General features: G+C 36.4%; 1 protein-coding gene across 1 annotated transcript; it reads right to left on the bottom strand.

Annotated features, from left to right (window-relative positions):
* Window positions 1-4,145: 4,145 nt before the first annotated feature.
* Window positions 4,146-6,985, bottom strand: LOC121295044 (PCNA-associated factor-like). The gene is made up of 4 exons (XM_041219336.1): window positions 6,872-6,985; window positions 5,265-5,348; window positions 4,875-5,058; window positions 4,146-4,314 (listed from the first exon to the last, which is right to left on the bottom strand). The coding sequence occupies exons 1-4, from the start codon at window positions 6,915-6,917 to the stop codon at window positions 4,284-4,286; spliced, it is 345 nt and encodes a 114-aa protein (XP_041075270.1). The 5' UTR covers window positions 6,918-6,985; the 3' UTR covers window positions 4,146-4,283.
* Between the last annotated feature and the right edge of the window lie 4,340 nt (window positions 6,986-11,325).

Raw genomic sequence — 11,325 nt, 5'->3', positions numbered from 1 at the left:
GCGCTAGTGCCATCTAGTGAACTGCTACTTTGGCTGAAGTTAGTCCGGACTGCAGTACCATATTACAGTAAAACAAATCTCTCAGGAGTGAAATAACCCTGTGATATGTCATCAGAGGACCTTCTAAATAAAGGAAAAAAACTATTTTGTACAAAACCAATTTTTATTTATTTCAGACGTCATTCATGCACAGGTTTCCTCTTTTCAATACTGTCATTTCAAGCAATGTTTGTTGGTATATTCAAGTGTTTGTCCCAGCACTGGTGATTCATAAGGGCAAGAAGATACTAGAACTATCACCATGACTCACATCCACAAAGAGGGATTTCATTATGACATAAAGAATAGCAGAATGAAGCATTGTAACAGGGACGTACACCTTTGGGAATGGCATCTATTGTCTTTCGGGCTTGCGGGTGTGAAATATTAACTTTCTTAACTAAAGTATTCTTCTTGTTGAGAATCTCTTTGTATATCATTTCCGTTTCAGTCAGTACATTGTGGTGGCTTTTTAAAATTCAGTTTAAAGCACACCTGTGGCCTCAGTAGCAGTTTCAAACACTGTCTAAGTGCAGCTGGTACACCAACGTGTAGCCATTAACTCGTCCCCCTGCAACAGATGTAAGAAATGCCACATTTATTCTATGAGACATTTGTTACTGATGTGTTTCTTACATCCACTAGGTGCAGAGTTTTGTAGGGGAACATGTTAATTGGTACACTATGATGAGATCAGACTGATGTTTGAGAGCTTTATTGAGGCCACATAGGTGCTTTAAACTGAGTTTTAAAAACTCACCTGGATGTGATGACTACAACAGAAAATGACATACAAAACTAATCTAAACATGAAGTTGCTTTTTAAAATCCTGTCCAATATTGTATTTGGTATGTAATGCTAAAGCCATTTTTCTGTGTGGTGCTGTATCTCTTTCTGGTAGCTTGCTGTGTCCTGGCATGTACACTGTGCTGACCTTCCTTGCATCATTTAAATGATTCCCCTCAGTACAACTTTGTTTTCTTGCTCAGCCGGGCTCATTAGTGTCTGATCTTCCTCACAGGACTGCGCGACCTTCTTTAAAGATGTAAAAGCACAATGCCTAAACGTCTCTCAAGATCTCCTCTCTCCCCTTAATCCACTTTGAACACCTCCCCGTTAATCTCGTCTCATAGTTCTTTAGTTTACCCTGCAATTCCTACCTGTAATCTTTTGCGCATTAAACTCTGACATAATCCAGTTATGGTATCTTAAAACGTCACACTTACTTTGCGCGTGGATCCCCTCACAATCTGAGGTATGTTTGAATTATTGTACTTGAAGAACCAGACTGATTTAAAGCACATCTAAGTCAAGAATATCCTTAAGTGGCACAGAGAGGGTGTACAGTAAATATCAATGGTGTTCAGATTGCAGAAATGTTCCATGTGGTCCACTGTGTGCTGCATAAAAATCACATTGAAATAATCTGCAATTACAACATCTGGATACAAGGAACTACGCAAAAAGCAATAGAATTGAAATCAAATGTTCAATCTGCTGTGATATACAACCACGCTTATTTGTAAATATGATTACAACCTTGATGATCTGAAGTTCGATTTTACAGACATACACTCCCCTGCATGCAATGGTCTTCGGCAAATTTGTCAAAGTCAATGCGCTGGCAGCCTTGTGGTATTTATTACAGTACTGTACAATATTTACGAGGTTACAGCTACAATTATTTCTAGATGGTTTCTTGGCGGGGCATGTCAGATCAAGAGTTGTACAGTCATAATTGGATTATATATGTACACATTTATCAAGGTCTTTAAAGTAAAAAGCATTTTTTTTTTTGTTGCATAATTAGTAGCAAACATAGGCATCCTGTTAAGTCTTTAAATGACCAGTTGTTTACTCATTTTGTAAGACTAACTGTATATTTCTACTTAAAAAAAATTTGCATAAAAAATTGCATAAAATTTTTAGTAGAGTGGAAGAGTGAGCCCACCTACAAGATACTGTGCTATTGTCTCTTAATGCAAATGTATTCAGATATCAGCCATGCCTTGCATTTGCACTCCTCTTCATCTGTGTCAGCTTGATCTCTATACTTTGACACAGGCACATTAGCCAATGTATGAATCTAAAAAAGCAACTGCATGCTTATTTATGGAATTATATAATACTGCTCGGAGGTTCTGATGTGTTCTATGTCTACTATTTCTGACTCTTGTACTAAAAAGGCAACACAAATTTACTATACCTTTAAGATCTTTCAGAAATAAACAGCAGTTACAACATTCAGACTCTTGGTGGCACTGTGTGCTACACAGAAATCACACAAAAAAGCAGCAGTTAGTGCAGCAACATGTGCAATTCTATAATCATGTTATAAAAAATTAAAAGTTAATTTGAGCCCGAAAACAATCGCACAGGCTCGGTTTTCTCTACAAATACTTTTTTTTTTTTTTTTTTTAGGTATCTTTCATAAAATAGCAAGGATTAAGAAGAAATTGTTTTAATAATCACTACAGTAGTGTTAAGTACCATGGTATGGATAAGCCTTGCTAAGAGCCATAGGGAATCAATCTATCGAAGTCACTCTAGATTCACATATTGCACCTGATAACAGTTTTGCTTTGTGTGTTTCCTTTCTCTGGTAAAGGCAAAGATACTACAGAACACTTCTGACTAAAAGTATTTATTTATTTTAACAGAAAATACTCCACAAACAACAAGACAGACTAGGATGTAAACGGCAACCAAAATGCTGCCTTTGCTGATCGTTTAGCTCCCTCTAGTGGCACTATTTAGTTATTACAGTCACATATCAAAAGTACTTTAAAATGCGTAGTTTACAGATAATTCAAGCAAATTGTGAAAAAAAAGGGGGTTTAGTTTATTGCTCAGATTAAGTAGAGTATAATTAGACTAGTGCCATCTTCCAGGGACAAAACTCAGCAATTGAAATAGAAACACTTAGACTTGTGGATTCTCTCACCAAGAAACCAGCATGGGACTAAAATATATATTTATACTACAAAGTACATAAGATATTATGAAGACTAGGTGTCTGGTAAATCACTTATAAAAGAACAAGTTGACTAATCTCTGATTTCTCAAAATTCCAGGAAATCTTTGTAGTGCATAGTCATGCAGTGCATAAAACACACTGCAACATTTTAAAGTTAAAATACAATGTTATTATTTATAATAGTTACTGTATTGCAGTGTCTCATTTGTTATAAAAATACACACCATTTCACACTTTGAGCACCTGTGCTTTGCTGCCCACTTGCCAAGCTATACAAAAATGCATTTTAAATTTTAACTAGGGCTTGGACTATTAGATTTTCTTTCCAAATCTAACTCCCTTTAAATGTTAACTAGTAATCATTAAATTGTCTCTGCATCCTAACTTAAAGAGAAAACTACTACTGTAATTAAAGACTGGGTTTAAGATTTTTTTCTTCCTTGCTCCAAAATCAAGATTTTAAATGGACTTGCTATCAGTGTACAAAAGAAAACCTGTCAGCATAACTGTGCTAAATGAGTGAAAATAACAAAAGCACAATGACAAACTAGGATTAGTGATAAGCAATTAACATAAAATTGTCATTGTCTGTTTGATATAGAAGTGAAGTGCTATAGAATCAGGCTCAATCTATGAAGGTTAAAACAAGTGACATGGTTTTGTAATTAACAGCTTTTTCCAAGTTTAATTAGGAAAAAGAATCGGCTTAAAACAAGGTTAGAAGCCAAGCGTGCTGGTTTAGAGGAGGATGTCAAACTCCAGTCCAAGGGTCACAGGGTCTTCTGGTTTTCATTCCCACTTAAGCTCTCAATTAACATCATTGATCCAATTATTTGTTCAATTGGACATTTAATATTTTCAAGGTCTTTTAGAGTTTATTTAAAACACACATTTGATTCAAGGTATACTACCTAGAAAACCTCGGGTGGAACACAGCGGCCCTCCAGGAACCAAGCTTCACAGCCCTTGTTTTAAAGCTGTGATGGGTGTGTCAAGAGTTGGCTGGGAGTGTGTGGACAGTCTCAGATCACAGTGTAATTAAACACATCCCACTTGTGTTATAACAGGGGTTTTAGTGTTAAAACAAACAAACAAACTAACGATCACATTCAAGTGTGAAATTATAACTTTTATTTATGTTCTGTACAACAGACAAACATACTACACAAATATATATATATACATGGATCTACATAGTAAAAATTATAGCCCTTTCAAGTATCCAGCATGGCTTTATTTAAAACAATTTTCTGAAGGAATCAAACCTCAATCCTCTTCATCAGGCAAAGGTCGGGCTCTGGGGAAGAGAATTAGAGGAGAGTTAACCCATTTTAAACTATCACCCCAGACTTGCGACAATACTTCATTTTCTCAAGTCCCTTATTGGGCTATTAAACTCTCAAGCCATAACACTACAAGCTAGCTTTGTTTTAGGCTATTAAGACCTCTGCCTGACCACTGGCCAAATTCTATGGTTCCCACACAGGAAGTGATGTGGGAGTCCCACTGCCAGTAACGTGACAAAGAACATAGAATGTCTGTCAAACCGAGGGATTGATTTGACTGACCAGCCACACACAGCTGGATTGTTTTAAAGCACTTTCAAGTACCAGGGAATGCATCAGTTTATTTCACATGGTTATCCCAGGACACAGGCACTTTATTTCGTTATTGACATTAAACACATCTCTGCCCAAAATGGGAACTCTCAAATATTACCGTCTTTCAGGTTAACAGAAATCATTAACTCTGCCTGAGAACTTACAAGACATACTATGAATTCCCTTTGTTAATGTAGATATCTGCTAGTACCCGGTTTATAACCCTGTTTCTACACACACAACATGGTTCACTTACTTCCTGGGTGCCTTCCCCACCCCGCTGCCCCCTGCCTCCTCATCGTCCGAGGGGAACTGGTTCTCCTTTTCCTTTTCCTTCTCCGGACGGCTGCTGGGACCACCAAAGAAGTCGCCGATCCCCTTCTGCCAGGTCGGGGTTGGCCGGGGGCACACAGAGTTGCCACCTGCATATTTATTTTTGGCTGAAAACAAGGACATGGGTTACCAGTCATAAACAAATCATTCCTGCCTGTGACACTACTGTTTCACTCATCTACGTGTACTGTATATTACATATTTTTATATCCAGATCCACACAGAGTTTATATTGCTCAACCACCACTGCACAAACATATTGGGGCTGCGATACCTATACAATAAATTAAAATAAAAGAACTGGTCCACTTACAAGGTGTGCCTGCAGACGAGTTGGCAGGTGTGTTTGCAGAGCTGGAGGCCCCTAGGGACTTTCTGGGTGCTGTTGCAGCAACAGCTGAAAAAATGAAGTCAAAATGATTACTTGGAAGCAACACACACACACATGAATTAGCCACTGCCCTGGTGACTGAAATAAATAGAAGAAATAGGGAAAAATATTAATTATAAAAAAAGTGTCTACAAATCTAATTACCATTACAGTAATTCCTCAAAATGCTAAGTACAAGACTGATTTCATGATTAGCCTAAAGGATGGAGCGCCTCACAACGGAGGCCATTCAACTTGTCAAGTCATGATTAACCAGACAAGACAATCTTTATCGTTATTGACCAAGTTACAAGATGTACAGAGTTACACAGTTAGTCTACATATTGAATGCATTTCAGAATACTGTATTGCTGACACTCCTTGCAATTTGCTTTTGGCACTGAATGGCTGTATATCTCCAACAGGGTTTGCTAAAATTGTAATACTCCTATTACAGTTAAATAGGATTGAATCAATCCATAAAAAATGTATCAATAGGATTAAAAAAAAAAACACAAAGCAATTGCATGCATTTAAGTCATTCCGATCCGTTTTCACCCATGCTTCCAAACCAATGCAGGGATGGAAATACCTGCAAAACTCCCATTGCATAGCAGTTTGATCCATTCCAGGTTTTAAAATCAGCCCAGTGTGTAGTTAACAAGCTCAGGTGTGTGTCATTAAATTCATAGTAAAATCAGGAATGTATCAAACTGCTATGCAATGGGAGTCTTGCAGGTATTTCCAACCCTGTATCTGGTTTTGAAGCATAAGCTAGAATCAGTATGAACGTGATGAATGACTTCAACACTAAGCAATTTAATACATTATTTCTGTTATTAAATTATCGAAACATGATGGATTATGAATAAGTTCAACCCAGCAGCATTTAACTGATATACAGCCTGTCTTCTGGCGCCAACCAGACAGCTCCGAATGTGGCGCCTGTTTTGCGGACAATAAATGGTTAACCGCGCTAAGTGACATTCTTTGGAGGATGTCGATTTTATTTCACAAATTTTTAATAAGTTATAACACGTTCTAACAATCAACATTAAATGATCATACTAGAATTCGTTTTCGCTGTACATTTTTATACGTTACTTTGTTTTTTAAATTGGCGGGAGTTAAACTCAGAACGCCACCCCGGACCACACAAAGTAAAAAAAAAAAAAAAAAAAAACACACAAAAAAAAAAAACAGGATTAAAGTATTGTTTTTGTAAATACGTACACAATTAACAAAATTAATAATAAGCTGGTTAGAAAATTAACAGAGATACACACATGTAGCTGCATGTGTACCTGCTTGTACAAAATAAATAAATAAATAAAAAATATAGAAGCAAACCCGATAAATTACATTTAAAAAATGACAAACTAAAAGTACATGCATATCTTCAAAATAAATGTCAAAACATACTCACCTCGTAACAGGCCTGGTTCGTAGTAAAACTGCCTTATTCAACAAACCTCTGAAGTACCAAAATACATACAAAATGTACACAAGCATACATTTCACTGTATGATGTCCTTTAAAAACAGCCTCACCTTTTCTGTAAGTTGCAGGAGCGCTGTCAGCCTTGGTCCTCACCATTTTTAAACGTTTTTTTTTTTCTGTGTTTTGCACCACTCGTTGAACACAGACCCTCCTTTCTTTCCTAATCTGAGTAAATGATTGCGTTCTCCCGCCGGGGTTTAAATCTCAAACAGGTTTCCACGCCGCGTCACTCCGACGTCACTCATTTCCGGGGTCAGCCCGCCTGTCTTGAGGGATGAGCGCTACTGTATTTTTAGTTTATTAGAACGGCGCATATTTTTTTTTTGTTAAATCAAAACATACAGCGTGCCATAAAATAACTTGCAAAGTTACAATGCAAAACATGTACTATTTGCAGATGTTACTACCAGTAGGGTTTTCAGTAGGGAGGCCGCTAACTCATCCCCTGAACAGTGTTGCCAGATTAGAGGTTTGCTTTCCCTCCCGTTTTGCAGTTCTGCTCAGGGCAACTTGAAGAGAAGAAATGGTCAGAGTTTTTCTAAGTGTGCATTTTTAAGTTTTTTTTTTCTTACTGAAATCAGTTTTCCAATTGCATAAGTCCTTTCTTTGCTGGTGACGGGTGATGCTCTATGTGGCATTGCTGTGAATCCTGCTAGCGTTCCTGGACCTGTATTATTATTTGTAAACTGGCACACGTGTTCTGCTTCATGAGCGTTACCTGGTTCACTGCGCCCAAATTTAAATGATTCTTTATTATAAATTGAACAAAGTTAGTGACGAACTCATTGTATTTATGGAGGGTTAATTACACCAGAAAAATAGAACATGATAAAAAAATAAATAAAAAAAAAACAGTTATTGAAATTGTGTTTTTTTCAAAGTCAGTTTATATGAATAAAATTAAGTTGGCTATTCATGAAACTGTTCTTGCCTGTTGTTTAAGAAGGCAACAACATTTTAAGTTTCATGAAAATCAAAACTCGATTTTATTAATTAAAAACAGGCATTGACAAAGTTTTTAAAATGATAAGTGAGTTATATATTGACACAGCCCTAGTTAGGAAGTATTAGTGCCGTCTGAGGTTTATAAATAAATACATATCAACTTCACATATCTCTGATATTTGTACACAACAATATAATAATTTGTGCAATTGTAATTTGTGTTTTGAAAGAAATATTTTTTAAATGTGTACACGAACCTTATCACAAACCTCTCTTGAAGTTAATAAGTTATGAAACTGTTACCTCGCAGTTAAAATAATCACACACAGAATACACAAGGCTATAGCCAGCTATGAGGCAGCCGAGGCATGCGCCTCGGTTCAAATCATACTAATAATTATTTATTTAGTTCCTTTTGCACGTTGCCTTGCTGCAAATAAAGATGCATTTCATCCCTTTTTGCATTTGAAGTGCGACTGTTTATTTCAGACAGTGCGTGATTGACACTGGTAGTTGAGTTGAGGGTTATGTCGAATTCACAGGGTTACGGTTTGCAAGGAGCCTTGCAGCTGGCCAATCACATTCGTAGAAGAGAAATGCATATTCATAAGTATAAATCAGAACACCAAACAGCCTATCAAATCGACTGGTCAGCCGAAAAAACTCGAGCTGCAACCCTCATTGGTTATGAGGATGTGCTTACACAGCTAAACTCTCTGTCTTGTCAACACTCTTACGCTAATTTTATTTTATAATTAATATCACACAAAACTTTACATATGCAAGCACTTTTGTCTTCTCAGTGGCTGGATAATGACATCATTGTTAAAATGATTTGTTTGATAGATTAGGATTTAAATTCCACACACAAATATTTCATTTGGAATAATAAAGATATTTGTTATAAAAACAGATCAGTTTTCCCCCAATGGGTTAGCAATGGCATTATATTAGTTCCTCAATTATTTAACTGCAATGGCAAGCTTCTTAACTATATAGAATTCTTATCCACTTTCACTCTACAGTGCCTATTACAGCTAAGGAATTTGCAATGAATTTGCAATTATTCTCGACGCGATTACTGGAAGAGTAATCACTTTACTAAAGGATGATTTGAAAGCTTTATCTTGTCCTTTACCTTCCCTAGACCCTTCCGACCCTCCCTTTTTTTATTGAATAATGCTAAAAATAACAATAAATGTATACAATCTCGTTTTCAGAATGATCTAGTATCCATTCCTTATACTGTGGCTTACTGGGGTGGGTTTATTGAGAGGAGAAAAACTTGGATTTTGCCCAACAAATACTTGTTAACCAATAAGATTAAAGAAATATCATATGACATTAAACATAAATGCTATATTGTTAAGAACAATTTGAAAAAACTTAAACATGCCATTGATCTGAATTGCTCATTTTGTAATGAGTCTACTGAAACAATGTTGCACATATTTTGGAACTGTAGACACGAGAATTTTTTGGAAGAATCTGGTTGCTTTTATTAGCAATAATATTAAAAAACGAAAAAAAGAAACCTTTAAAATACATATTGGTGATGTGCAGTTTGGTTTCACCAGTTATAATACTATTGAAAGTAACGAATTTTAATACATTCGATTATTTTAACGGCTAAGTGTCATATTCACAAATGTAAATTTGCTAATCAGAAATCTTTTTTTTTCACTTTTTCTAAAAGAAATGGATCAGTACAGTAAAGTTATTCAAATATCTCATAATAAAAAGCTTTGAAAACATTTCATCTATGTAACTTGTTTAATATTTTCTTGTAAAAAAAAAAGTTTAGGATTTAAAAGTAAGTATAGTGACTACAACAAATATTTTGTCATTGCTACATTTCTTATTTTATATTAATTTAAACTTTGTAACATATATATTATATATATATATATATTATATATTATATATATATATATATATATATATATATATATGTGTGTGTGTGTGTGTGTGTGTGTGTACAAGGGAGAGAGAAAAAGAGTAAACAAATTATATTTTTACTTTTTTATTTTGCTTTATTAAAAGTGCAAACCAATTGTTCAACTGAAATTACAAATATTGTTGGAATATATTGATACAAATAATTAATAATAGACTTACATAAGAAAATAGCAGGGTTGTTGCAGATTGTTTACATTTTCTAATAATATTTGCATATCACAAACCAACAAAAAACACAATGCACTGTTAAAATGTGTAGTGCATCTTAGTAAGATAGATCTGTTTAAGGGATAATGGCATTGGTGTAGTGTGTTACACGGTAATAATGGAACTCCTGAGCCATTAAAGACCGGAGGTATATTTCTTTATAATATTTAGTTAAATAAAAATGATTAAACGGTTTAGCTGTGCAGCATCTTATATTATATATTTGATAATATATAGTTAAACATTTCAGATACCTCTGTTACATCAATATCAGGGTCTATTATAAAAACATTTCAGATGGCTATATCATACCAGTATCAATACCAGTAATAAAATTTTTTTGCAAAGCACTGTATAATTATATAATGCTATATAAATCCATATGTGTGGATATCAAACCCCGGAATCACACTAGTTCATATTCTTTGGTGGTGGTCTTGAAGATGCTTTATCTAAATGGACAGGCAGGCCATTTCTAAATGAGACGGCGACATACTTCATGCGAGCCTTGACTGCCACGCTGTACCCATCCCCAATAAGCCGGAGGTTTGTGGTGGGAAGCTTGTACTTGCTCCAGTGAACCAAGCCCTTGTGATTATAATACTGGAGCGATTCATCCTGCAGGTCGAAGGCCTGTCTTATCTGATCCACCTCCCCGTGGATGAAGGTGTTGATTGGGCGCCCAAAAAGTCTGCGGTCTCTCATCAGTTGAGTCCAGCCCTCGTTGGAATTAGGGACAGGAGAGGGGGAAATAACATGGCGTTTCTGAAAATCATCAAAAGTGGCACGCTTTTTCCGGTACAGTGGTTCTGCTTTCTTGCACTCGCAACTGTAAGCTGATGCAGGCTCCCTCAACACATCGCTCAACTGCTCTTCTGTGAACGTACCTTCCCTGAATGCGTGTGCACCTCCTGCACGCAACTCTGCTCCGCTCCACAAATGCAGAATACACCCTTTGGACACAGTCACCAGTGAGATACGTCCATGGCTCTTTGTCACAGCTCCGTCCTCACCTGTCTTCAGCTGCAGGGGAAAAGGTGAACAGCCCTCTGTGTGAAGCTGGGCGCAAGCTTCTGTCGTTTTCTTGCCTACGATGGTCTCTGCCGCTGTGCAGTTTACATTCTGGTTCTCCAAGGCAGCTCCAACGAGCGCTGTAAGAGCCAGGAGAACACAGGCTGTTGCTTTCATGGTTGTGGGCTGAAGCTTTCTGTGCGAGTGCTACTATGCAGTCAATTTATACAGCAGCACTTAGTAAACAGGTAAACGAGGTCATGGAGAGAAAAACAAGGCTTTTAAGCTTTAAAATCAATAACTGCTTAACCACAGATTAGCTATCTGCTGGAGGGTCTAAAGGTTCGATAACGCTTTCTCTTTTTTATCAGAAACATGTGCA

Source organism: Polyodon spathula, chromosome 19, assembly GCF_017654505.1.
Source record: "Polyodon spathula isolate WHYD16114869_AA chromosome 19, ASM1765450v1, whole genome shotgun sequence".
NCBI lineage: Eukaryota > Metazoa > Chordata > Actinopteri > Acipenseriformes > Polyodontidae > Polyodon > Polyodon spathula.
This window is presented reverse-complemented; position numbering and strand designations above follow the sequence as displayed.

What these genes read in the sequence shown, in the direction of transcription:
- LOC121295044 (XM_041219336.1), bottom strand. Translation starts at nt 6,917, where the DNA reads ATGGTGAGGACCAAGGCTGACAGCGCTCCTGCAACTTACAGAAAAG. An exon ending in CTCGTCTGCAGGCACACCTT is followed by an intron (nt 5,059 to 5,264) that starts GTAAGTGGACCA and finishes CCTTGTTTTCAG; the next exon opens with CCAAAAATAAATATGCAGGT. An exon ending in GTGGGGAAGGCACCCAGGAA is followed by an intron (nt 4,315 to 4,874) that starts GTAAGTGAACCA and finishes TCTCTTCCCCAG; the next exon opens with AGCCCGACCTTTGCCTGATG.